We start from the raw sequence: 26,465 nt of genomic DNA on the forward strand, positions 1-26,465 counted from the left end.
AAGACTCAGCGCACCACCATGGCTTCTCAAGGCCTTTCAAGAAAGCGCCCTGCTCCGGGGACCTCTCCTGTATCATATCCTCAGCAGATGCACAATCCGACTGCCCCTGCTTTTGCCGATGGAGTGGGCCCTCAACTCTCTAATGATCAGTTCCTTCAGTGGGGTCAAGCCGGCCAGAACAACCTTCCTCAGTACAATGAGAATAACTTTGCCATGAACTCCAATACCTATCCTCAAGCCAATCCCCAGCCCTCAAATCAGCTCACGCGCCGGCCCATGGCCCAACTCAGCAGCCGCGGTCGAGTCGACGAAGATCCGCCATCATGGGTCGAGGCTGGAAACGCTCAAGCACCCAAACCAGATCCCGGATGGTCAGACGACATAGCTGACCTGGAGGCAAAGGCCCAAGTTGCAAAGAAAGAGGCACAAGCAAAGAGAAAACAAATTCCACCTTTTGTCCAGAAACTCAACAGGTAGGTTTTGTGAATTCACACGGTCGACAGGCGCTAATCCGCTCTAGCTTCCTCGAAGATGGCAAGAACACCGACCTTATCCGTTGGTCAGATGATGGTAACTCATTCATTGTCCTGGACGAAGATGAATTTGCCAAAAAGTTGATTCCTGAATTGTTCAAACATAACAACTACGCTTCCTTCGTCCGACAACTCAACATGTACGGCTTCCACAAGAAAGTGGGTCTGTCAGATAATTCAATGAGGGCGAGTGAGAGAAAAAACAAGAGCCCTAGTGAATACACCAATCCTTACTTCCGAAGAGGTCACCCAGATTTGTTGTGGCTGATCCAGAAACCCAAGAACATCACTGGGACAGGTAACAAGAGAAAGGGCAAATCCGAGAACGACGCCAATGAAGATGATCCTGACGACTATGTCGACGATATCGTTGTCAACAATCCAGAAGCTCGTGTTCGTAGTCGACCTGGCCAGCTTACCCTTGGCCAAGCAGAGACCGCTTTGACCCAGGAGCAATTCCAAAGTGTTCAGCGAGAATTGGCCGCCATACGTCACCAACAAGGTCAGATTTCCCGAATGATGCAAGCATTGAAGCGGGAACATGAACAGCTCTACGGCCAAGCGGCAACATTTCAAGACCAACACAATCGACATGAGAACTCCATCAATGCCATTCTTACCTTCTTGGCTACCGTCTACAACCGTAGCCTCCAAGGCCATGATGCTATGCAAGGAATGCAAGGAATCGCAAACATGTTTGGTAACGCCATGCCTGTTGATACGAGTCAAGCAAATGTTGTCGACGTGGGTGACTTTACTTTTGATAACCTTGTCAGTCCAGAAGCAGGTCTCGCCAAATCGTTTAAGAAACAACAGCTTCTGCTCACCGATGGACAACAAGGCAGAGCAAGCACTCTCTCCCCTCGAGATACTTCCAACAACAGCCCATACCCTCAACGTGCACGCCTCTCAAACCAGCACATTGAGACCACCCAGCAACCCCATTTGTCACCCAACCTGGAAGAAGTCTTTGATCCAGGAGTCAACGGTACCAACACTGGTGTACAGCCGAATGTGCAGCATCGCAATGCGAACATTCCTCAACGTGACATGATGTCGATGATTCAAAATGCAAACGCACGGAATTCCGCCTCGCCGTCGACTCCGCAGCAAGACTTCAACAGCGTTCTCAATAGCCTCGAGGCTTCTGGTGGAACTGGCCCACTGAATAGCTCTCAACGCTCTGAAGTCCTTCGCATGATGAATGACTCTGCCCGCCAACCTTCCGGTTCGGATAATGCATTGATCAATTCTACGCCGCCGCCAGGGCCCGCCAATTTCCATAGAAACCTTGCCAGTACCAATGCGGATCTCGACCATCTCGCCAAGCTTCAAGCAGAACAGGACAAAAGCGTCCAGAACCTCACCAACCTTCTGCAACCATTGAGTCCCACTGGGTCTATCCCTGGTATTGGTGACGGCCAATCTCTCCCCGCTCCGCCACTGGATATTGATGACTTTCTCAATAACAGTGACTATTTTACTGACTTCCCCACCGATGCTAACGGGAACTACGATTTCGGAAACACTGGCCTCGGCAACACTTCGACTAACCACAACACAGCAGGGACCAGTGGTCTCGATTTCGGCGACTACAAGGACGATGATGAGCTGTTTGGCAACCTAAGCCAGTCCAGCAAACAACAAGGATTTGGCAAGAACTATGATTACAACCCTTTGGATGGCACAGCAGACACTAAATACGATGCTTCGAGCGATTTCGAAGGCGGTGGCCGTATCGAGAGTGTGCCGAGCAGCGAGGTTACTACTCCAAATAGCACTGATGTCCCTCCTGCGACCACCGTCCGTCCAAAGGGAAGAAAACTGAGCAGTATCGACGACGATTCTACTACGAGAAAGAGACGACGATCTTGAAGAGCGGGCCGAATCTTCAAGATGTCCTCGTGATGAGAACCAGCCAACATCTTGATAGGGAATGCAATATCTCTTGTCCCTTGCGGACCAAGAACGCATAGGTGCATGCATGCAATGCAGGGTCCCTCGGAAGACAAAAGACACCATTTTACTCAAACAGCAATTTTCATAACAAAAGAACATCAGGAAATATGCGGTCAGGCACGCTAGTAGATGAGAATGACTAAGCTTCTGCCTTCGTCTTTATTTTCTTCTTTTCTTGCTCTTTTTACAGACATTCTAATGTTAGTGCTATTATTGGACCGTCTCTAGCTAGGTCGTGGCGAGTTCCTTGGCTAGAATTTGGACTGGTTGAGAAAATGGCGGACGGTGTATCAAGGCTTTGAATTTGAACTCAAGCTATCTTCTATGTGCTATTGGCATATCATTGAAAGACATCGACATTCAATGGGAAAAGCTGCTGGTGTCATACTTACATCCCATGTATGCACAGGTAGTGTGGATTTGTCGTGCTACTCATGAACAATTAGGTTCCAGCGAGGTTTGGGGACGATAATAAATCATGATGATGGCCATGTTGATGACGAGACCTGAACTCAACGAACTGGAACTGGAATGGAGTTGATTGGAATACGCTACTTAGCTAGTCCATCCCCCAAAAGTAAATGACATGAGATATCTTATGCTCTCCTGTGCTGTGCTAAGCCCCCTGTGTGTCGTCCCCGAGAACCTTGCTGAAAAGACCTCCGCGAAAGAGCCCCATTATCATTTTACGATGCACGGTCCTGGTAGATGGCTTGTTCAGTGTCGCGAGCCTGATACTCGTATGCATCAGGCAGGAAAGTGCCATCGGTGATGTTGAAGCCGGCGTTCGCAAACATGACTTCCCACAGTGCGTCGTCGGAGAAGGCGAAGTCTTGTGGCTGTGCTAGTGTTGGTGCTTGTGGCTGTGGGTGCGAGTGATAGTGACCGCCTGATTCGAGCATCGAGGAGGTGGTGTATGCCGATTGCTGGGTGTACGATAGCTGCGTCGAAACTGGGCCTGGGGCCGGGTTGTTGCTGCTGGCTCGCCTTGTGCTGTCCGGCACGAGTGAGGACAATGATGAGAGGGAGGAGGTGTCCATGCCCAGTGCCGGCCCGCTGGGGTTGAGGGCTCTGTGTATACCTGTGCCGACGTCGATGCCAGACTTCCGACCAACAATGGCGACTGTACTTGGTGGCTGTCGATGTCGATGCTGATGCCGATGCCAATGCTGTTGTCGACTTCGGCTTGCGTCCTCAAATTCCCGTAGTACGTTGCTGAGGAACTTGGCTTGCAGCCAGCAGCTAGATTTCGTGGGTGCTGCTTGTTGAGCAAAGGAATGGGCTGTCGCCTGGATCGTGTCGATTGTGGGTTTCTCAAGCTCCGCTCGTATTTCTTTCGAAACACACAGTAGTAACTAGGATGGGGTCGTGGGCGATTAGTATGATTTTCCGAGCGGTTCCTGTCGAGGAATGCTGGTTGCCCTTGACTCACCTTGACGAGAAAGACTGCAGCATACGCTATCATGACATGTACCGAATCTTGAGCAAAATATAACAGGGGCGAGATGTCAGGCTTTGAAACGAGACTTAGCATCTCAATTGCACTGGCGTGACTGGTCCAAATGGCCGCTGTTCTCATAGCGGCTGCTGTTGACGGCAATGTCAGGGGAGGCTTGAGAGAAAATGACGAGAGAAGTAACCTCAGGTGAATGCCGTAAAACCGTATCAGAAGTTTGTTACAAGCTTCGCATCCAGCTGATTAGAGGTCAGAACAACCCAAAGAGATTTATCACGGATTGCGGACACACCATTCTCGGCAATTCGCAGCCAGTGCTCCTGCCACGCCTTGACTTGCCTTTCGATGATCTTCAACAGAGATTCGATTTGATGAGTTGGACTTTGCGGACTTGGGGCACGTTGGATTTCAAGAAGCTCGAAGACCTCTGATGTTAGGAGCCGGAGCGAAACGAAGGCACATAAGAGAACATCGCTCGGCAATGCCAACGGCGATCGGTACCAGGTGTCGACTGACTCGAGAAAACTGCTTCGGTCGATCATTCGAGGCTTCCCAGTTTGTAAGCTTATACTAGACAAGTTGTTAGCATTCAACTACAAGCTCCTATTCAGACGAATACTGAATGAATGCAAGAGCATATGAGATCCCACCTGCGGTCATAGACGAACAGTACAAGCCAGGTTCTTTCCACATTTCTCTGCTTTCTTTGGTCCAAGCTTGTCAGAGAGTTGGGCTGTTGATCGTCTCCAGGTGACAGATTATGCCACCCTAGGTCCATACTTAATCTAATAGCATATCCTACTGATAGCCATGCCCGCGTATCGTCGAGCTCTTTCCAATATGTCAAAATCAATATTGCTTGTACTACCTCTGGCGATTTGTCCCCTCTCCGAAAACTCTCAGTGAACAAGGTCTCTGCATGATCCTTCAATCCCGGATATACCGAAGGGTTCAAAATTTTCGCAGCAACTGTGAGAATTGTGCTTAGGAGAAAAGTTGATCTCTCTTGGACATGGGCGAAGGTATGCAAAGTGGGATCAAGTTGACAGATGTAAGGGTTGAGATTTTTCATGAATCTAGAACTTTCTGTCAGCGATGAACTCCACACGCAATATGGTTGATCTTATGACAGGGATGTGCTCGTCCGGTACAGATTTCAACGGCTTCGGCTTAGAATAGCATGTTGGTACCCGTACCCCATGCTCGACCGGAGTTGATTAGGTCAAGAAGAGCCCACACTTCAAAAAGGTATTGAAGGCGCTTCTCCCGAACGGATGACATCGTGGGCCTTATCCTCACATCGCACATCTCCCAGTCGAGGTACATCTTGTTCTAATGAAGCAAGGACTTACTCATCGAAAAGAGACAAGGCAATGTGATAGTTTACCAGGCCCACTTGGATTGGATCCCGAGAACGTGCAGCCGATGACGGTCGGCTGGGGTCGTCAACTCTCTGGACAGTACTAAGTACATTTTGTAACGAAAACTGTCCTTTCATAGCTTGCATATTGAGCAAATCAGGGGGTTGGAAGGTCTCGGACCTGCTCCAGAATTCCGTTGGGTTTGAGGCCGGAACACCCATCCTCGTGTCCGACCCTGGCTCGTCCACATGAGCAGACGTCGTAGAATCAGACTGCGTCTTGAGCGCGGGCCGACGCCCTCGCCGATGCTGGCGAAAAACGCATTCAAAGGCCTTTCGTGTGCATCTTTGACATTTGTCTGCACCCAGGTCAATGCGGCATTTCATTTTGACCTTCCTGCATGACAGGCAAGCATTGGAGCCACTAGTACATAGATGTTAATGCCAACAAGACTTTGATTGTCGGGGATCTCACATACCTTGTAGTAGAGGTCCGGACTACTTTACGTGCATCGTTCATTTTCAGGAAGCTGCTCTGGAATTGTTCAGCGGTTATCCTGTATGAGCTCTTGCTTGGGCGCTGACATCTCGAGCCTGTGGATGCCCAAAATAGCGATTTGTACACGTCAAGAAGCTGGGTCGTGAATCCGGACAGAATTTCTCAAGACAAAGCAATTGCCCACCGAGGTTTGGATATCAAGCAACAGGGAATGGCGTGCTTCAGAGCTGCTGTCTCATCAGACGTCGGTGTGAACTCTCATCCCCTGCAGCCGAGCTTCGCGTATTGCGGATCAGTGACAGACTTATGCGGTCCCATACCCGCTAGAGTCTGGACGAGGAATCAGGGTGCCTCCGGCGGTCAGCCGAGCTTGCGATTGGTGAAGTCCAGATGTTAATTAGTCTCTGTCGTTGAATTTCCAAAGAGTAAGCTTACGGGGGTTCGAGGTGTCGGGCAAGATCAAGGCTTATGTAATTGGGAGTAGCAGGCTCCTGCTGGATGCCAATAATATTGGGGAAGCCGCGCCATGTGGCCCGAGCCTGCCCTATCTATCTATCTATGTACGAGTATGTATGCAGAATGCCTGGGTCGACGGCCCCGCAGAGGTGCTCCGTACGAGCACTCGATACTCGACACCGACATCTAATACATCCTGAGGGAAGCCACAACCGAACATCATTAACTGAGAAAGCCGAGCGTCGATCGAACTCGTGTGCACACTCGAACTAACTGTAACCCTTGGCCCTGTCATGGTAAACAACAGATACTGCTCCTGATGGGGCTTTCAGACCGAAGATGCAATCCCAAAAGCTAGTAGTAACATTATCGGCCACGGCATGCTCGACGATTTCTGGGCAATCCAAACGTTTATTTAGCCACAATTACTCGTAGGTTGTTCCTACCGTCCAGTTGGTCCCTTACCTTGGTGAGCTGAGTGTCGGATATGGCACTATCAACCTTATTGAAGAGAATGATGGTTGTCGTAGTGTTGTTCTTATCAGCATTGATACGAAAGTCGCCGGCCGCCCCAAAACTCTCCTGTTCTTGAACGCCGGTCCCGCCTGATCGACCTCACCGACCATGACAGAGTTGAACAGACGGTCGCGGAGGAAAAAAAGGTTATACGAGTCAGTGGAGTTGCCGAACAGATCCACCAGCACAATACAGTAATTGATCACATCTCAGATCTCGTCAGCCCCGTCTCCATCCAGGCTCCTTCTTTCCGAAGCTTACGGTTTCGGGTTTCTAAAATGGTAGTTTTACTCATTCTATTCAGTTCTACTCCCTGAGTTTCTTTGCTAACGATATTCTCAGCTGGGGTTCCTTTGGGGGAAGTGTATCTATATTCTTGACCTCCAGCCGGCATACTTTGGGATTCTTCAACAACAAGGACCTGCCCAGCGTGTTACGAAAAGATGGCCATTCAGCCAAGCAGAAACGGGACCGTCACTAAGGCCCATGTCAATTTGATGACTGACACCATCATCGCAAACTTACAGCCAGATGCTTTGCGCTCTGTGATACGTTCAATATTGACAGCGGACCCGAGCTTCACGTCGATATTCGAGGAGCATACAAGAAATCATCTTCAAAAATCATCCTCGATATATCTCGGAGCGCTTTTTGAGCATGATGGTACAATGGGCTGGCGCGCTACCCCCAGTTTCGCAATTGCACAGCACCGAATTCGAGCTATGATTGGTAGTGGCTTGAGCTTCGACAGCCTTGATCAAATAAGGCACATCGTTGATCAGGCTAAGTCGGTCCGTCTCATTAAAGGCTCATCTGGTCAAGTGGAACTAGAGACTCTTATTACGTCTGTGGATGGAGATATTGTCCAAGCCTTGACCGCAGTCCAGAAGACTCTCAACCAGCCTTCGGGCCAAAGGGACTTCACACAGGGCGAGTATAAGAAACTGGATGCACTGTTTCAAACGTTGAATACATGCCGTGAAGAGTGGAGATTTAGGGAGCAAGAGTTTCTTTTTGAGCGCAGCCTGGGCGTGGTTGCTGGCGTTCTTGCCAAAGAAGTTGAAATTGCAAGTGACGAATTCCCTCAAACAGCATTGACGAACGGGGATAGTGCGGGTGTTAGTACAACGATTGAAAAATTTCAGATCGGTAGCCAGACGTTACCAAGGCTCTTCTCAGGCTTATGGCAACTTTCAAGCCCCTCTTGGGGTGTTGCACCCAAATCTAGGATTTTCTCTCAATTTTGGAGGTTTGTCGGTCAAGGTTTTACTGCGTATGATATGGCAGATCACTACGGCGATGCAGAGATCCTTTTTGTAAGCTCAAACCATGCAATGAAGGGCTCCCAGCTAGTTCACCAAGCTGACTGCCAGCTTTCAGGGCAAGTTTCGATCGACTTACTCCTATCCGGATACCATATTTGGGTCCACCAAGTATTGCGTATTCCAGCCTATTACAATTACCCCAAAGGTGGTCCACGATAATGTTTCAGAGAGATGCAGAAGGCTTGCATCTGATCATGTTGACCTTCTACAGTTCCATTGGCAGTTTGTATGGGGAAATGCCACTCTCACCTGAGTATATGCGCTGACTGAGGCAGTACGAAGACAAGCAGTACATCCAGGCATTGCGATTGCTACAAAGCGATAATCGAGTGAGGCTGCTTGGTCTATGTAACTTCGACACACTGCGACTAAAGGAGGTACTAGCCTCTGGAGTTAAAATTGTTACAAATCAAGTCCAGGTAGGATCAGCGAGCGATCACAGCGGCCACAACTGATTGACATCGCAGTTCTCCTTGATTGACAGTCGTCCAACGATAAAAATGGGCAAAGTCTGCCAAGAGCATGGAATCAAGCTTTTGACATACGGGACGTTGGTATGCATAGTTACTCTGAATATTTCTGCCTGATGTCACTGATGCCTCGTGAAGTGTGGTGGATTTCTAGCAGAAAAATGGCTGGGCCAACCCGAACCCGAATTATTCTCTGACAGCATTACACCCAGTCAGCGAAAGTATTTCGAAATGATACTTGCCTGGGGTGGATGGACACTATTTCAGGAGTTACTGCAAAGTCTGAAAACCATCGCGACGAAGCACAACGTGGCAGTATCCAATGTGGCTACTCGATGGGTCTTAGATTTCGACTATGTGGGCGCGGTTATCGTTGGCGCAAGAATGGGAGTCAGCGAGCACGGAGAGGAGAACTTGGCTAGTTATGGATGGCGACTAGGTGATGAAGACCAAGAACAGCTCAACGCTGTGCTGGCACGGAGTCGCAGAACTGAGATCTTCGAGGTCATGGGCGACTGCGGAGGCGAATACAGGTGAAGCCACCTCTACAAAGAGCTTGATTCAGTTCATTTGATGCTTCTCTCGCGAAAAATCGAGGTCTCTTCTGTGCTTCTCTCAACGCAGAATCTCATTTAACCAACCAAGGAGAACTCAGAAGTCTATCATCGCGCTGGCAAGGCGAAGCGACCTCCAAAGACAAATACTCAATTTCATGATAAATACACAGCCTAGCAAGAAGACATTTTCTTTCCTCATTTACATATTTACTATACCCTATGCACTGAGAGGCACTGCTGTCGTTTCGGCGTGGCTGAACTGGCGAGGCTGCAAGCGGGTGATTTTCAACTGTGATTTGCAACTCGGATCTGGGCATGCGATCAGGCTGTCCGTGGTCATCCAGTCATTTTTATGAGTAGGTCGTTGCTTTGCGGCCAATAATGGAAGCACCGCTGCTGTTCAGGTAGCATTAGTCGTGCCGCGACAACTATGTACCGAGCTGGAGTGTGGTCTCACCAAGACTGTAGATACTGAAGCCTTGGCCTTCAGGTAAATGAAGCATTTCGCCTCGTAAAAAGAAATGGTCCCCCGGTTTCGCGCCACAGTATATCCGCTCGCCGAGGGGGCAGATGACCTCAACATGCAAATCATAGAGTTCGAATTCGTCGGATGCCCCCGCCATATTAATTGAGATGATATTAGTTCGATATCACGACTTGCGATCCGATATCTCCAACACGCAAATGCATTTGGAGATGATGGTCAATATATGCGGCCGTGTTGGAGAAATATTACACACTTAAGCGATCGTAAAAGTAACTCCATTGGCGGCCCAGGGAGTAGGGGCTCTTGGAATTGATGCGAGGTGACTAACGAAGCGAATTCAACGGTCAATTTTCGGACCGGCGAATTCGATTTCCCACTCCATTAAATCCTACAATATACCGACATCTGACTCTTCCCGAGATGGATTCTGGACATGAGCCATCATGAACTCTAGATACAGGTGTCTTGCGATTGGAAAAGTGTCGAGTCGGCTATAGACCCTTGTCTCACGAGATTGTGGATGCTGATAAGAGAACAGGCATCTTGCTGGAGAGGGATTTACATAAACGAAAGGTCTCTCCAGAATTTTGATCCTGGGCTTCGTGGACAATCTCATAGGAATTTGTTTGACGAATTGCATCCGCTACATCAATGAACATGGACTCCAAGCTCTCTTTTTCGAACAGCAAGTCTGCGGAGATGGGTATAGCAGACGGGACAATGTCCGAAGGACATGACGACGCTGACCCAATGAATGGGACAATCAAAAGAGATCTACGTCGCCGGCACATCAACATGATCGCAATTGCTGGGATGATAGTAAGTGAAGCCACATCCACACTTTAGCTGACCAAACACGTCAAACTCACGAAAGCTAGGGAACTGGCCTCTTCCTCGCATCCGGACAGGCAATAGCCCTTGCCGGGCCTGTCGGTGCACTCCTGGGGTATATCTTCATGGGATTGATCACTATCGGAGTGGCTCTTTGCACGGGAGAACTTTCAGCTTTCATGCCTGTGACCGGAGGCTTTGTAAGGCATGCCAGCCATTTCATCCAACCCGCGCTTGGGACTGCAACTGGGTGGAACTTTTGGTACACCATGGCTATCACGGCCCCAGCTGAACTTGCAGCAGCAGCTACTATTATCAATTTCTGGGACACCAGCACCAATCCAGCCGTGTGGTACAGCGTATTCATGGTGGTCATTGCGATTCTTAACTTCTCAGCTGTTCGCTGGTATGGCGAGGTGAGTCAATTCCACACGATCTCGTGAGAAACCAAGCTAATAAAGCGCTACTAGTCTGAAGTTTTTTTCGCAGCTCTGAAAATCCTCTTGATTATCGGTCTCATTATTGCTGGAATCGTGGTCGACCTTGGAGGAAACCCAGAACATGACAGGATCGGATTTCGATACTGGAAAAATCCTGGCGTATTCAACACCTACCTTGTCCACGGCGACAAGAATACTGGTCGATTCCTTGCATTCTGGAGCACTCTTCTATCTGCTTCCTATAGCTACGCCAACGTGCAAGTCGTCGCACTGGCTGGAGCCGAGACCCGCAATCCGAGGAGAATCATCCCGAACGCCATCAAAATGACGTTCTGGAGAGTCGCAATCTTTTACATTCTGAGCATGTTTGTTGTTGGCTTATTGGTCCCTTACAACGATCCAAACCTGGGCATTAGGACCGGAACTGCTCAGCAAAGCCCCTTCGTGATTGCTTTCCAGCGTCTGGGAATTAAGGGACTCCCTTCAGTAATCAATGCGGTGGTCTGTACATCTGCCTTGAGTTGCGGTTCAGCCTGCATCTTCCTGGCATCGCGTACGCTGTACGGGCTAGCAGAGGAACGCCAAGCACCGCCTGTATTTCTGAAAGTCAATCGATTTGGAACACCGTGGGTCGCGGTTGCGGCTTCATTGATTTTCATGCCTTTGGTGTACCTCAGTCTCGGGAGTAACTCTTCTGTGGTTTTCGGATGGTTTGTAAACATTACGACGATCTCCAGTCTTATAGGCTGGCTTGTTATCCAAGTCTCGTTCGTGAGATTCTACTATGCTTTGAAACGTCAGGGCATCAGCCGGAACCGTAAGTTGATCCAAGCAAGGCCGTTCCACCACCGCAGCAAGAAAGAAAGGCATTGATATAAATCGTTAGGTCTGCCGTATCGAAGCCCGTTCCAGCCATATATGGCATGGATAACTCTCGTCGCGGTGACTTTGGTGATTCTGTTCTCAGGTGAGCAATGAAAGCTGTCTTGACCTTTCCAACCATAGTCATAACATTGACTCTCGTCTGAAGGTTACAGCGTCTTTTTCCCGGGCAATTGGAGCACTTCAGCCTTCATCACTTACTATATTGATATTGCAATCTTCCTTTGTACGTAATCTCCTTGTCTCGTCCCCACTGAACGCGATGAATTGATACCCGACTTACACTCCTATTTCCAATTGCGCATATTCTCCTCGGCCAACTGACACCATGAATAGTTCTGTGGGCGGTTGCTTGGGTTTTCTTCCGGTCGAAACCATTAGCCTTGCACGAAATTGATTTATCGGAGATTGAAGTTATCAGTAGGGAAAAGGAGATACAGCGTGTTGAGCCAGAGCTCAAGTCGTGGGTGAGACGTTATATCATTTAAGCCTATTCGGTGGCGTGATATTGCAAGTCCGCTTTGTCACCTAAGTTATCAGTCATAATAAGACAGATACCTTCCATTACTCAGCGAAAGTGATAGTGATAAGATGATATATGCTATACTTGGTACGCTAGAGCTGAGTGCTAGCGCAAAGAGGCAGCAGGCAAAATTTCATCCGCGTACTCCGTACGGAGTATGAAAAGAATCAAAGAAACTAGTCAGTGCTTGAAAATTGTTGTGATCTCAGAATGGATACATGCAAATGACCTCCTAATGATGGTACAGGACCCGTCAACGCATCTCAAGATACGAATACGTCCACCAACAAATGTTTCATCGACAACTAACCCTTCGCAATCATAAATACATGCATCGCTCGCATAACGACGGTGCAGATCCAAACAGCCAAGACTGGGTGGCTTGCACAAGAAATTGGGGGGCGAGTAGCCTGACCAAGGCAATGCAGGGAACGCTCCGCCAATAAGGTTTCTCCCTGCCCTGGCCCCGAGCATGGCCCAATGTCAATCCGAAACGCATTCGAGACAGCCTTGTCCGGTCCTTTGGAAAGCCTGCCCTAGATTCTCTAATGTGCTTTGAGCAGCCGAATGTCGTTATGGCCTACATTTTTGAGCTTCTTTTCATGCTTGGCACAGTTTCGCTATTTCTAGGACTTGTGACGGGGCCGTGTTGCTGTTGAAAGGGGAGACAGAAGCATAATAATACCATGGGCGCCGTAGCAAGGCTCAGATCTTCGAGAGAAACCATTCTAGCTTGAAGCGCAGTCATTCTTTGCCACGGTGCCGTGCACATATTTCTCCATGGCTTCACTATTTCATTCTTTTAGTTTTGTCTTCGTGATTACTATTATTGCCCATATATCTTGCGCTCTGGAGCTGGTCGAAATTCGTCCTGGTGGGCATGCTGGCCCAAAGTACGGCCTCAGGCCTCGAGATACTTCATTTTTGGATCTGCGAAGCGCCGAGACCTTTCTGTGGGGGGTTGATAGTAAGACACATCTTGTGATTCGGAATTTCGACTACATCTCCTTACTAATTCATCGTAGAGAATGGTACACCCTTGGCAAACTTCACCATCTACGCACCAGAGGACCACAAAAATGTCCTCTCCATGGAGAAATTTGACGGAATGCTTCTTTCTTGTAATACTACTCAGACGGGGTTGGAGTTGCAGTTCGAAGACGATCAAAGCTTTGTATATGCACAACGAGTCTGGGATTGGGTCAACGGTGCCGACAATCATACCTTCTTGATGGTTGTTGGCACAGGAGACTGTGGTGATAACCCATACAGGACGCCATACTTGGTGTCCGACATCTTGTATGATGAAGACCAAAATATCGCCCACTTGAATGCAACAACTGGATCTTGGAGAGATTTGGCACGATCATACCAGCTGCAGGTTGGCAATATTGCAATGCCACGAGGCGAGAGCCCAGGCAAGCGTGATATCACTAAAGGAGTATCCTTTCCTCTCGCGAATGAGCTTCCATTCGTGGCGAAAATTGAACAAGGTCCAATAGTTGGTGAGCTTGAGTGTGAGGCCTGCAGAACAACTGGCCAGATTGACTTCGAACTCCGAGTGACACAAAATCTTATCGGGTTACCTGATGGCGTGGAACTCAGGATAAGCCCACAAGGTGTATCGGCTGTGGCTGACCTGAAGCTCAAACTCGGCAGCAACTTCAAATCGAAGAAAGAGGTGTTCAAGGAGACTGTCTTATCCTTCCCATTGAACGGCATCACGATCCCTCCGGATATTCTCAATGTCGGACCATTCTTAGATATCGATGCAGGTGTGGAAGTTACGGGCATCGAAGGCTCCATCACAGTGAGTGGAGGCGTGACGTCTACGATCCCAGACACTGCAATACTTCGAGCGAACCTTTTCGACCCTTTGGACAACGAGTTCTCTGGCTGGTTGCCTGACATCAACTTCTTACCACCGACGATCGAAGCACAAGTTTCTGCAACTCTGCAAATGTTCTTCATGCCAGCAATAAGATTGAAGGCCGAAGCTTTGGGCCAAGGTGTCGAGGCTGGGCTTGAACTGAAATTGCCGTTTATAGACCTCAAACTGGAAGCCACAGCCCATTCTGAGGGAGGAGTTTGTGATGATCCCGCAAAAACACTTGGTGTCGAAATCGAACCCTCTGTCGGGGCTGAGTTGAAATTTGAGGCAGGTACCACGGACGGAGAGAAGACTCCTGTTGAGATTACTATTGCCACCACTTCCTTCCCACTCGGCGGGATCTGTTTTGGAACAAATCCTGACGCTGATAGTGCCGGCCCTTTAGCGTCTAGCATTGGCCCAGAGCCTTCGGGAACGAAATCGTCTTCTAAGACGTCTACAGCAACTACGGCGCCTGTAACCGAATGCACAGCACAAAATGGACTTTATGGGACGTGTATCTCCACTAGCGCCTGCTCTAGAAAAGGGGCCGTCTCCGAGGCAGGCTATTGTCCAGGAGCGACCGATATTCAATGCTGCTATCAACCTGATGGAAGTGGCGACAGCTGCAAGACCGATGAGGGGGTATTGGGAACATGCATGTCAACGACTGCGTGCTCCGATGCGAGGGCTCAGTCTGTTCCTGGATTTTGCGCGGGACCAACCAACATCCAGTGTTGCATCCCAAAAGCAGAACCAGCAGCGACCAGCAGCGTTTGCGTCCTGCCGACCAGCGGTGTATCTGGAGAGTGCATTGGTGCCGGATCTTGCTCCTCTAAAGGCGGGAGTTCAACCCCTGGTCTATGCCCAGGGGCTGCAAATATTCAATGTTGTACTTACAGCACTTGTCTTGTCGGTGCGCAGGAGGGTATTTGTCAGCCTACATCATCTTGCAAGGGATCGACGCATGCTGGACTCTGTCCTGGGGGCAACAACATCCAATGTTGCACACTATAAAACTTGATTTCAACACTGATGAGAGACGATGTCACGATGATGGAAAATGGCGCGCCACCTCAGACTTCATTTGCCCTACTGCAGTGTAATAGGCAAAGGACGTGTAGGAGGTAGCTCATTGGTCAGATAACTAAGTACTAGACTTCAGGAATATAAAAGAGACTTGAAGGTTCATTAGTTCCATCCTTTTCGAGGCTTTTGCCATCGGCAGTAGCAACGAGACACAGGCAAGGCATGCAAGACTGACAGCCCTTGGAAAACCTGGCACTTGAACCGATTTGGTTTCCACATATTGCTTCCAATAGCTCGAGCCCTCAAACAGTTTCAATCAGGGTGTCGGCTGTTGTAGTCGTCGAAAACTTTTCATGGAACGGGTAATTGACATACCCGTGCGCTTTTTTAGCCGCATAGAACGATGGAGGACAAGGTGGAGTCAAGTCCAATTCATGTTGCAGCCGGAAAGGAAGGTCAGGATTCGACGAAAAGTGCCTTCCAAAGCTGATAGCCACTTTGCGATTGCTGTGAATCACCTCTAGAGCGTCTTTAGCCTCTTTTTGCCCGTATCCACCATTCAAGATCAAAGGCGAGTCTTTGTCCCACTCCTGAATGGCAAAATCCAGAAGATTTGCAGATAAGCCATGGATTACTGGGCTCGCCAAGTGAAGATATGCTAGGCTGTACGGCTGCAGGCTCCGTATTAGATGAGTGAACTGAGGAATCGTGTTTTCCATGCCCATTCCTTGATAAGGACTGAATGGAGAAAGGCGGAGTCCTGTCCTATCAGAGCCGACTTGTTCAACGACTTCTTCCACAATTCGGAGGCAGAAACGAGCTCGGTTAATAATACTGCCACCCCATTTGTCTGTGCGTTGATTGCAAGTGTCCTGAAGGAATTGGTCGATCAGGTACCCATTAGCCGCGTGTACCTCGACACCGTCAAACCCAGCTTCTATGGCATTTCGAGCTGCTAGTCCATAAGCTTCGATGAAGGCCTCGATTTCGACTTCCGTCATTGCACGTGGTATTGCATCCCCATCATTTATCGGGATTTCACTGCTGCTAATAAGATCGATCCCAATTGCATCCGCAGCTTCTTGGCGCCCTGCGCGGCCGACTGCCCACAGTTGCAGGAAAATGAACGAGTTCTTGCGATGCACAGCTTCTGTGATATTTTTCCATCCAGCTATCTGTGCCCTCGTAAAGATTCCAGGCGCATTGACAGAGCGACCTGAGGCAGCTTGGGATATGTAAGTCGCCTCCGCGATGAGTAGGGTCCCTTCTTGGGCGGCTCGTTGGGAATAATACTCAGTCGCCATGGGTAGGGGAACTCCAAACTCGTCCGCACGAAATCGTGACATGGGAGCCATTATGACACGATGCCTCAATTGGCATTTTCCAATCGTTATCGGGCTAAACAAAGAAGGCATCTTGACCTCTCTAGGGGGTCTCAGCGGAAATCGGGGTCTTTCTTCCAACGGATCGGAGCGTTTGCTCGAGATGTCTGCCTGTGCGTACTAGAGATTGCCAACTGAACGCTCATTTTTCAGATTTTAAGTTATCAGCCTGGCTGGATCTCGGTCGCGGTCTCTCCACCGTGACCGTGGACAGCTAGTATGGGCACGGTGACGGTGAAAGCTTCGTTGCCGATGTTAGTAGGGTAAGCCAAAGGTATCAGTGGCCAAATAATAGTTGAGGAGCTACCAAAAACATGGTAGTGTGCGACTGGAAACTGAGAGGCCAGGTTCTTATGGATGTATGTCTCCTTTGGTGGATCTACGGGAAATCATGTGATAAGCCGTGGTTCAGCCTTGCAGTGGAGGTGCACGAATTAAGCTAGAAGGATGCAAGGCCCCGCGGGTGGACAACGAACTACGACTAGATATTCCTTCCTCAGATTGATAGGCAAAACGGCCTTAATTATCAATCATGGTCATTGATAGGGCCGAAGACCGAGTTGGGAATACATCGCACTAGGAATGCCTTCTTGTAAGAATGCCGGAGACTTTCTTCATGGAACCGATAGTGATTCAATACCCCGTCACTCGAGGCCACTAATTGATCAGCGGTGTATTCATGAATGCCGTCTCCATGCTCCATATCATGTTATTCGCAAAAGCGCCGTAGCACAGCACTGAGAAGGATTATCTAGTACGAGAATGAAAGCATAATCCTGTATCACTTAGTGGACGTTCTATAAAATGACAGCTCTCATAGCCTAGGTCTTGGGTACAAACTAAAGCAGACGTACATCAAGACTATTCTTATTCAAGTTGACTCTCTCCATCTCTAGTATTCAAGATTGTCTCCCAATAGGTAATCTCGTTCGCAACTTCTTGTCTGCCCACATTTTCGACATGAAACCAACACTTATCCACTCAGTTACTCTCTTTGATGGACACTCGACGCATCGCGGTTCGACCGTGGCATTCGATGGCAGCACTGGGATCATAACGAAAGTAGCAACGGGCGACAGTGGACCCGATGTCAAGGGCGCTACAGAAGCTGTGATTATCGATGGTACTGGCCACACCCTCATCCCAGGACTCATCGAGTCGCATATGCATGCACATCAAATGCATCTCAGTCCTGGGTCACCCATGCCTCATCCCCTGAGATCTCCTCTAAGGTGCGGTGTCACGACTGTGTGTGACATGCATTGTGATCCCGCCATCGTCGAAAAGTTGGGTGCTGAAATCGCTGACGATATCTATCGCGCTCGGAAACTGGATTTCAAGATCACCTTATCTGATCTAAAGAGCGCACTTTACGCCGCTACCATCGATGGTGGCTGGCCAAAGTCCATTGTTCTAGGCCACGATCCATCTGCAGAGGTACGGTCATTTTGCCTACATCTATAAGATACCACGACCCCAAAATAAGATAACTTACCCTCTTGATCATCTCTAGGCTCAAAAGGCTGTTAGTTCATGGCCAAGTCTTACTGTGGAGAAAGTAAGCGAGTTTATTGAGGAACATAAAGCAGCCGGAGCAGACTATATCAAACTCATGCAAGAGAACCACTGCGCTTTAGCCTTACCAACCAACTCGATTCCAGTTGCGACTCTTGAATTACAAACAGCCGTTGTCCAGGCAGCTCACAATGCTGGTTTACGTACCATTGGCCATGCACTTAGTGTTGACATGACGGAGATACTTCTCCAAGCTAGGGTTGATGGACTGGGCCATACTTTCATTGACCAGCCTCCCCCAGAAAAGATCGTCCACCTTTATAAGCGCACTGGCTCATTCATTATCCCCACTCTGGCCATAGCAGCTAGCGTTACGCAGGAACTACAGAACTGGAGAGACCGGTTCGCGGACATCGCCAAGGCTAAAGCTCTTGTTGACGATTTTACGGTAGACATGATGAGGAAGAGCGTGGGAATGAAAGCTCCAACGGCGAGACTGGACTATGCTTTCGAAACCATCAAAAAGCTGAAAGCTGAAGGTATTGACGTCCTTGCCGGAACTGATTCGGCTGCAGGTCTTCAGGGAACAGGAATTGGTCCCACTTTATGGATGGAAATGCTTCTGTACGTTGAAAAGTGTGGTTTCAGTGTCACCGATGCGCTGAAGTCTGCCACATCTGTGCCTGCAAGGCGCCTTGGTTTCGAGGACCGTGGAGTTATTGGGGAGGGCAAACGTGCTGACTTGGTACTTGTTAAGGGTGAGCTGACCGAGAGTCTGGAGTATTTGTGGGAAGGTGATGGTATCGTTGGCATCTGGAAGGGTGGCCTCAGGGGGATGTAGGGTTCTTGACACTACTACGCTGCCATTTCGCACGCGCGACATTATCTTGATATCCAGCACAATATCAGTCTCGTCGACCTCTTCTTCTAAGGCTATGAACTTCTCGTCATAGTTAGTGCAAGACACCTTAAGAGGCATCGAACCATTCTTACACGCTGGGGGGCTGGCACTATCTCTTGCGGGAATTAAGATTGAGTAGAATCATTGAATTGATTGGATATTAATTCATAGCTGAGCTGTTGTCCTTTCTTTTTCTCTCTCTCCCTCTTCTCTCATACCAAAAAGCTACTTCTAGGCACTGCTATTAGCTGCTAGATTGCGGCCTGAAATCACTGTGCTTCGAATAACATCCTCCATTCCTTCAAAACTTCTGAAGCCTAATCCTTTAACATAATTAAAAAGCCATGGCCCTTGCTCTCTCATTTCGGCGAGCCTAAAATATTCTTCTGCTGCGGTCTCACCATCGATTTCACTGTAGACCGGTAGACCATCTACGGTACGTTCATCGGTGTAATAGAAGCTAGCAGGCACTAGTCAGCGTCATGTATTAAAGGATTTAACGTGATTGAGGTAAAGCAAGTGCGACAGTGATACTTACCAAATTCCCTCCTCAGAGTAAACATTTCCTTCAACTAGTGTTCTGATAGCGTACGCAGTTCCACTCTTTCCCAGTCCAAAAGTCAATCGTCCAGGGATCGTAATCACGTTCAAGATGTTTCCAGTGTAGATAAATGTCTTTGCCGCATCTGGGTCGGACAAACTGCGGAATCCTGAGACCGCCTCCTGGAGCACGACCAGCACTGAATTAGTGTTGATATTCTGATGCTTCACATACTCGCTCAACGAAAAGCTTGATAAAGGATCATGCATGTTGTCGTCGACGTGTGAAGCACCTGCTTGATGTTAGTGAACTAATGTTTATCTTGGTTGTGCAAGAGCATATTAAAAACTTTGAGTCCCTCACAATTGTACACAACGACGCTTGGGGATTCCCCAAACTTTGCCCTGACTGCTTCAAACACACCAGGAACGTTCTCTGGATTACTCAAGTCAACTGGTATATGGAGCTCCTGACCACCATCAAAACTCGGTTTGCTTCTTGACGCCAAAGCAACTTTGTAGCCCCGGCCTGCGAAAAATTTCGAGACGTGGATTCCGATATTGGGTCCTGCACCTAGGACCAGGAGAATAGGCTTGGAAGCCATCGTAGAGACGGAACAAATACCGATAGGGCGATTTTATGATACGTTCCAACGGCAGCGTTTGATGAACACCTCAGACGCAACTATAAGCTCGGAATTTGAAGAAGACTTTGAGAAAGCGAGGGATCGCGAATGTACCAGCCTTGGAAGGTACAAGCCCTACATCGGCATTCAAGGGAATGCCGTGCTCGCACTTCTGATTTCGGCCGACCTAGGTCGGAGTAAGCCTCAGGAAACAAGGTGATCATTACTAACCAAAGAATAGCAGGGGGCCCTTAGGTTAGCGAAGCTTCTTTCAACCCTCTGATTTTGGCGCTTAAAGCTTCCTCACTTCTACAGCCAGAGGATATCCCGAGCTAATCGGAGCCTCGATAATGAGTCAGCCCCGGATCTCGACCCCATGATTAGGCAGCCTACTATGCGACAATTCGGGTTTACCAGGTGAAAATATTCTACCACAGATGGACTCTAGGCTTGCCGAAGCATCATCTTCTGTTTACTTTGCTTTAGCTGCGTCGTGAGGTTTAAGCCACGGCACGGTATGTTGGGATGGAAACCCCTTGGGATCAAGCCTTTATTTCACGTGCCACGCGGTTAAGACAAGCACCCGTGTAGAAATCCTTCAGTATTAACTTACTCGTGGGCACGTATTGGCACCCATTGGTAGAACTCCTATCTGATTAGGTAAGCGTTGTGGTATCTTGAATCTTTGAATTAAGCAAAGCACTTAATGAATGGAGATTTCTACCTACAATGCCTCTGTTGCCGAAATGTTCTTCTGCCGGCTTCCTCCATACACAAAGAATTCCTTCGGGCGTGCTTTAGCGTAGTTGCTGCCTTTTGTTCCCGAAAGATAGTTTATAAATGTATTACACTGCTCATACTGTGGGCAGGATGTGCAGTACTTGAGCATTCGAGACGACATTTTGAGCGGAAAAAGCAGTCGGATAGCTTCAGGCGGGAGTTCTGGGTCACTGAATTCATTAAATATCATGTTGGTATTGCTGACGACCTCTTTAGCGAGTTGCATTCCGTCTTCTAGAATGACGACTTCGGTCTCTATGCAGGATTCTGGGTCGGTGATCTTCCAACGACTGCTACCACAATGAGTGATGCCATAATAGCTGGATTCCAGGACCTTTTGCATGATACAACGAGTCGCTTCGCAAAGACCTAACTGAATGGCAGACGCTGTCTGTCTAAGGACAAGTCTGTTTGAAGTTTGTGAGTCTGTTTCGACACCTCGAGATAGATCCTTGTCTGAGGCTGGCGGTTGAGGTTTGCGGAGTTCATGGGACGTTGGGCCTGGCAGGTGCTTTGCTTTGATTTTGTAAAGTCTGGATGAACCAATTTCACACATCCTCAGCAGTTCTTGAATGCTCTCAATTTCTACCCACCAAAAGCTGTCATCGTCAATTATTTGAAGGATCTGAGCGAGTCTAAACCCTTCATCCATTACTTGCTGCTCGACTTGCTTTTTGGCACCGTTCCATGGATCATCGAGCCATTGCCCACTGGCAAAACCAAAGGCATTGCGAGAGGTTATACATTGCATCATCTTGGGAGGAGTTAGCTGCATTGATCTTCAGGCAGCAGAAAGGGACTCACCAGATTGTATCGACAATGTTCAAGTGCGTCGCGAGAAAATGCCCCATTGTGTCTTTTGGCACCTCTTGCCTGCAGGACTGCCGAGATACCAGCCACGTGGCTTTTCCAAGCTTCAGGGTCATTTCTATCCAGGCTCGTAAGCTAGGAGTGTCAGTGCATAGTGATTGAGTCTCCTGTGGGTTCATAGCTGCTCACCTCGTACAGCGCCAAAAGACATGTAGCCGCAAATGTCTCGTCCGTGAGCGCAAGTTTTGGTGATGCAAGATTTCGTTGCAGTAATCCTAACGCGCACGTATATAGCTGTCTGCTCTTGTTCAAGAGAGTTTGATCCGTGTGGTATACAGCAGACATTCTGCATGATATCGCTAGCATTGCAGTATCTAGGGCCGTATCTTCTGCAGCAAGCGTAAGAGTGCTGCGTAGGAACCTGGCAACTGGCATATGATTGAACTGGTTCCTTGCACTGAGAGTTTTGATATAGTTTTCGTATGCCCAACTAACGAACCGCGATCTCTCAGTGGGCATGCTTTGGAAGCTTTTCACTGTCGAGTCTTCAAACATAGATTCAGGCGTAGAGATCAATGACGTGTTTTCGCAACCTGGTCGAATTTCGAGCTTCCAAGAGTCTTGAAACTCAGTGTGCATCGGATCCTTCATCGCCTCACGCTTCTCCATCCCATGCTTAGTATACACAACCTATCTCTGTTAGTCTAATATTCGCAGAGAGTAAGAGAAGATTGCCTTACAAACACAGGATAACGGTCATAACCCCCACAGCGTCGTTTCGATCTATGACACTGTAGACACGTTGGTTGCTGCAGGTCGCACTGCAAGCAAAAAGAAAAAGCATCAGCTGAGTGCTTCAACAATGAGTACGAGAGAAAAGCATACCCTGATCTTCCTGCGTCTACATGTCAAGCACCCTTTGGACCTCGCACCTCCAACCATAATGGCGAATGGAATTTACAGTTGCTTTGCCAAACAAGCAGTGATGGGGACTGAGGACGTCTGTGATGCTTGTACCTTATGTGATGACTTGGTGGCCACTGTTTGAAGATAAACTTTACCTTGGCCGCCGTTCAGTAGTCATAGTCCGCAAGGAGTGGGGAGGTTTTGGCTCTGAAACCATGCCTACTGGCAATCTATTTGGGTAGGGCTGAACCCCTGGAAGCGCCAAGTGTTCAAGCCTACCGCGATCGTTCGTCATCATTTTTGCGGCTCATACATAGGGCTGTCCTTTGGTTAGGCGTGCTACCTCGAACTCGTACAAGCCCGGCTTTGTCTCTCCGAAAATCGAACCACTCCCTGCTGCCAAGGGCGCAATTTGCCTTACAGATCGCAGTAGGGCGGGATGCCTAGTCGGCGTGGCTTTGGATCTAAGCGAAAAACTCTTTGTGATTATTCAGTAATTTCGTAGTCTACGAACTCAGCTAGAATGATGGGTCGAACAGAAGGTGAGAGCTTCGCCGACCCAAAACCAGAGATACGGCCTTTATGATGAGGGAGCACTGCCCGGTAGAAACTTGGCATGTCGCAGGCAACCTCTTAAAAACGAGGCTTCGGTCCAGCACAGTTCCTTTACGGCCGTTGTTTCGCTCAAACAAACTCGGTAATGAGAAGCCACTATATGCTTCTCTTGTCAGAACCCAAGTGAGCTTACATAATTCGGTATCGTCTCGCACCGATTCACGGTGATCTGCGTGAGGGAACCGCAAAACACGAGTTGCTGGTGCCCAGGCACAGCATAAGTGCTACTACTCAGTATGTAAGCATAACACCGCTTTAAGGCTGAGTTAGCAGGCTAGAGCGCAGGCAGATGCAACTGCCAGCGGTGAAGCCATGGATGCTACATCTCATCCCTACCTTCTTCTCGAATATTGACTACTGCCCCACTTTCCACACATTAATCATTTTAACTCTGCAACTGAGGAGCTAATTTCTAACCAATTAGCGCTCACAATAGTCTTATAACAAAACTATCAAATGCAGATGATTAGTCTTGCGGCCCAAGAGGACATTAAGCATGATTCAAGACTAGAGCATGGCGCATACTGCTTAAGTCAAGATAGTCCATCATGCAGGGCCCGGAGACAGTCCTCGTCGTCAGCTGGAGGCCCTGCCGCGAGAAAAGAGAAAATGAAACCCTATCCTTTCCCTTGCTATCATATCGAAAATTTTACATTACTCAGCTCAACCATGTACTTCTGTTTGTGAGCTTTTTGTGGGCCTCAGTCAAGCTAGGTCAAGGGCTTGGTTCCTGGTAGTTAAAAGGACGCGAAGAAAGGTGTTCTGTCACTATTTTGAATTTAATTGTGACGAGCAGCCGAACTGAATGGACCCATTTGTCCTCTAGACCTAGTCTTAGACCGCGGTCTCGATCAGTTCTTGCTGATGGTCAAAGTGAACTAGTGCTAACAGTCTTCGCAATCCCCTAAAAAGTCAGATAGAAGTATAGAGCGAGGTTCAATCTATCGAAAGTGAAAACTGGTTCGAACGGGTTGTAAAACATGTATCAAATTGCTCTCAAGTTTGATTTAGTTTACCCTCTCGCCTCATAGCACCCCTGGAGAAAATAAATGAGCCGGCTGTTCCTGGTCTCTAAGTTTCCTCTCCACGATATCCCCCCTTGACTGTTTTCCTGTCTCATTTATTTGTCAAGCAATAACTGATGGCATGTCTAAGACGGCTCCACAATCTATATAAATCTTTCGCATGCCTCTATACATAGCATGCAGGTTGTCCCCAACCTTAGTTCCCTGGCACGGTAGCACACTCTATCGGTTGCTGCAAGAACAACCACGAAAGCGGGGCTGAGCAGGCCTTCCAAAAGCCTAGAAAACCCAAATGTGAGGGTTTACTGAAGCGATGGACTTGGTCGACTTGTCCCTGGAAATTAATAGGTTCCCGTACAGGGGGCTGCTGCCAAGCGTGAGGCATCAATCATGACAACAATTTCGTTTGCTAGAGCAAATTTCCTATTAAAGGGGTGATGCAGATGGACGGAGTTGATGTGGACAGTGAACCCACCACCGGCCCACGGAGTGTTGTAGGTCACGGGACGATCAGAGTATCCAATCATCGTGATCTCAAGGACGAGAGTCCATTTCGTGTGAAGAATGCCGAGGAAGATATCCGTGATCAGGCAAAGACCAGATGAAGCAATCGTAGTGGTAGGGAAGGGGAGGCAAGGTTGGTGGCCGTGTATGATATCCTTGCTGGCGCATATTGAGTTCGTTCAGTGGGTATCTTCTCGGCCATATATGTAGGTTTGTGTTTTCGGAGTTGCGAGGATCTGGCCTCAACGCTTCAATGTTCCTAACCATTGCCAAAACACTTTCTTGAGGTCTAAAAATGGTGCTATCAATGTAGCCCAAGGTAGTGGACTTGTTGCTCGTTGATGTGAGTGCTATGATCATGGTCTTCATAACTGTTGAGGACGGTGCAAGGTTTTATAGACAATTTAGAACACGTTGGTCTCCTCTCTTGCGGTCGTTCGCTGATACATGCGAGGCGAAAATGAATTCATTCCCTAAATGAATATCAATCTTGCAGTTTCGCAGACTAGCTCACCACTTTAAGTCGCATTATTGCCTGCTTGTGATGAAATCATCCGAGGTGTCCGGATCTGGCACGTTCACCGAGTGACTTTGCTCAAACGAGGCTTTTGTCTGGCGCTGTGGCTTGACCTTGAAATTGGTTGCCTGATGCTCAATGAAATAGTTTACAACAGTCCACTATACGGATTGCAATTGAGATCAGAGATAGCTTTGAGACACACTGATTTAGTAATGCAGTACTCCTTCACTCGTACAGGAGTCTGGATCATCTGTTTGTACGTACGATAAATCGACAGCCTAACTCTCTGTATTTCCACGATGCTCAGTCCTCGCACTTCCGTGAGATGTGGCGCCTCCACACGAGGTGGAGAAGGGCTGAGAGTCGCTGCCTCGGGGAAGCAATGACATTGCCCTCCAGGAACTTGGTATGGACCCACTTGTCTTTGTCTTACTCCATCTCAGCCGTCTATCGGAGTAAGAGCATCAGGCACCATAAATTAGAAGTATGTTTAGAAACATGACAGTGCCTTTTTGATCAAGGCATACTCTCCATCACTCGATTGACTTCCTACCCACTAAGTAGTGTTGATGTTGGAGTGGGACGGGTCGAATACGGAAGGTCCCGAAATGCTTCAGCCCAAAAGCCTTGCACTTGTCCCAATTTGGCAGGCCAGTGCGAATGTGCATGAAGAGGCGCAGCAAACGAACCAATAGAAATGGCAACTAACGGGTCGATCTAGCTTGATCGGGAGGGGAGCGGTAAGTGTCTATCTTCCTATGGTCCGGCTCATTCTCTCATTATCTGCATTTAGGTGGCAGAACATCATTTTCATTCTCTACAAGCGTAGCTGCAGTGAAGTTGAAGTATCTTGGCGCAGATATTTATATTCAATGGCTTCCATACGTCCGTAGTTGCACTGCGCGATGAGCTTAGACAGAGAATGCTCAGTTACGTATGCTGATACTAATGTGTCTAAGCCAGCATACTATGCCTAGATGACGGAGCTCAGAGCAAATCAACGGAAACTAAGTCAAATATCGAGTCTCTAGCTATGTTATGGACTGTATAAAAGCGTCTCCAGCTCTTGTCTGTAGCTTCACATCGACAGATCTGTGGATGTACTCGACTTTCATCTAAACAAGGATTAAAGTGAAACCAGCAATATA

At 48.4% G+C, this 26,465-nt stretch overlaps 10 protein-coding genes across 10 annotated transcripts; 5 read left to right on the forward strand and 5 right to left on the reverse strand.

The window, feature by feature from the left end:
• Nucleotides 1-18: 18 nt before the first annotated feature.
• On the forward strand, nucleotides 19-2,408 carry A1O9_01575 (uncharacterized protein; the record flags this gene model as incomplete). The annotated part of the gene is made up of 2 exons (XM_013410733.1): nucleotides 19-473; nucleotides 521-2,408. The coding sequence occupies 2 exons, from the start codon at nucleotides 19-21 to the stop codon at nucleotides 2,406-2,408; spliced, it is 2,343 nt and encodes a 780-aa protein (XP_013266187.1).
• A 1,749-nt stretch (nucleotides 2,409-4,157) lies between these two features.
• Nucleotides 4,158-4,726, reverse strand: A1O9_01576 (uncharacterized protein; the record flags this gene model as incomplete). The annotated part of the gene is made up of 2 exons (XM_013410734.1): nucleotides 4,158-4,518; nucleotides 4,599-4,726. The coding sequence occupies 2 exons, from the start codon at nucleotides 4,724-4,726 to the stop codon at nucleotides 4,158-4,160; spliced, it is 489 nt and encodes a 162-aa protein (XP_013266188.1).
• Nucleotides 4,727-7,222: 2,496 nt separating this feature from the next.
• Nucleotides 7,223-9,111, forward strand: A1O9_01577 (uncharacterized protein; the record flags this gene model as incomplete). Its single annotated transcript, XM_013410735.1, has 5 exons — nucleotides 7,223-8,095; nucleotides 8,160-8,330; nucleotides 8,380-8,523; nucleotides 8,572-8,658; nucleotides 8,713-9,111. The coding sequence occupies 5 exons, from the start codon at nucleotides 7,223-7,225 to the stop codon at nucleotides 9,109-9,111; spliced, it is 1,674 nt and encodes a 557-aa protein (XP_013266189.1).
• Nucleotides 9,112-9,348: 237 nt separating this feature from the next.
• A1O9_01578 (uncharacterized protein) lies at nucleotides 9,349-9,754 on the reverse strand (the record flags this gene model as incomplete). Its single annotated transcript, XM_013410736.1, has 2 exons — nucleotides 9,349-9,527; nucleotides 9,589-9,754. 2 exons carry the CDS (start codon nucleotides 9,752-9,754, stop codon nucleotides 9,349-9,351), a joined length of 345 nt encoding a protein of 114 aa, XP_013266190.1.
• Nucleotides 9,755-10,275: 521 nt separating this feature from the next.
• A1O9_01579 (uncharacterized protein) lies at nucleotides 10,276-12,005 on the forward strand (the record flags this gene model as incomplete). Its single annotated transcript, XM_013410737.1, has 5 exons — nucleotides 10,276-10,437; nucleotides 10,497-10,865; nucleotides 10,920-11,706; nucleotides 11,776-11,856; nucleotides 11,920-12,005. The coding sequence occupies 5 exons, from the start codon at nucleotides 10,276-10,278 to the stop codon at nucleotides 12,003-12,005; spliced, it is 1,485 nt and encodes a 494-aa protein (XP_013266191.1).
• Nucleotides 12,006-13,384: 1,379 nt separating this feature from the next.
• Nucleotides 13,385-15,181, forward strand: A1O9_01580 (uncharacterized protein; the record flags this gene model as incomplete). Its single annotated transcript, XM_013410738.1, has 1 exon — nucleotides 13,385-15,181. One exon carries the CDS (start codon nucleotides 13,385-13,387, stop codon nucleotides 15,179-15,181), a length of 1,797 nt encoding a protein of 598 aa, XP_013266192.1.
• A 314-nt stretch (nucleotides 15,182-15,495) lies between these two features.
• On the reverse strand, nucleotides 15,496-16,548 carry A1O9_01581 (uncharacterized protein; the record flags this gene model as incomplete). Its single annotated transcript, XM_013410739.1, has 1 exon — nucleotides 15,496-16,548. The coding sequence occupies one exon, from the start codon at nucleotides 16,546-16,548 to the stop codon at nucleotides 15,496-15,498; it is 1,053 nt and encodes a 350-aa protein (XP_013266193.1).
• A 987-nt stretch (nucleotides 16,549-17,535) lies between these two features.
• Nucleotides 17,536-18,931, forward strand: A1O9_01582 (uncharacterized protein; the record flags this gene model as incomplete). Its single annotated transcript, XM_013410740.1, has 2 exons — nucleotides 17,536-18,012; nucleotides 18,089-18,931. 2 exons carry the CDS (start codon nucleotides 17,536-17,538, stop codon nucleotides 18,929-18,931), a joined length of 1,320 nt encoding a protein of 439 aa, XP_013266194.1.
• A 291-nt stretch (nucleotides 18,932-19,222) lies between these two features.
• On the reverse strand, nucleotides 19,223-20,136 carry A1O9_01583 (uncharacterized protein; the record flags this gene model as incomplete). The annotated part of the gene is made up of 3 exons (XM_013410741.1): nucleotides 19,223-19,451; nucleotides 19,530-19,824; nucleotides 19,896-20,136. The coding sequence occupies 3 exons, from the start codon at nucleotides 20,134-20,136 to the stop codon at nucleotides 19,223-19,225; spliced, it is 765 nt and encodes a 254-aa protein (XP_013266195.1).
• Nucleotides 20,137-20,881: 745 nt separating this feature from the next.
• On the reverse strand, nucleotides 20,882-22,689 carry A1O9_01584 (uncharacterized protein; the record flags this gene model as incomplete). The annotated part of the gene is made up of 5 exons (XM_013410742.1): nucleotides 20,882-21,691; nucleotides 21,742-21,882; nucleotides 21,937-22,437; nucleotides 22,488-22,568; nucleotides 22,633-22,689. The coding sequence occupies 5 exons, from the start codon at nucleotides 22,687-22,689 to the stop codon at nucleotides 20,882-20,884; spliced, it is 1,590 nt and encodes a 529-aa protein (XP_013266196.1).
• Between the last annotated feature and the right edge of the window lie 3,776 nt (nucleotides 22,690-26,465).

The sequence above is a fragment of the Exophiala aquamarina genome, assembly GCF_000709125.1.
Source record: "Exophiala aquamarina CBS 119918 chromosome Unknown aczIA-supercont1.1, whole genome shotgun sequence".
NCBI lineage: Eukaryota > Fungi > Ascomycota > Eurotiomycetes > Chaetothyriales > Herpotrichiellaceae > Exophiala > Exophiala aquamarina.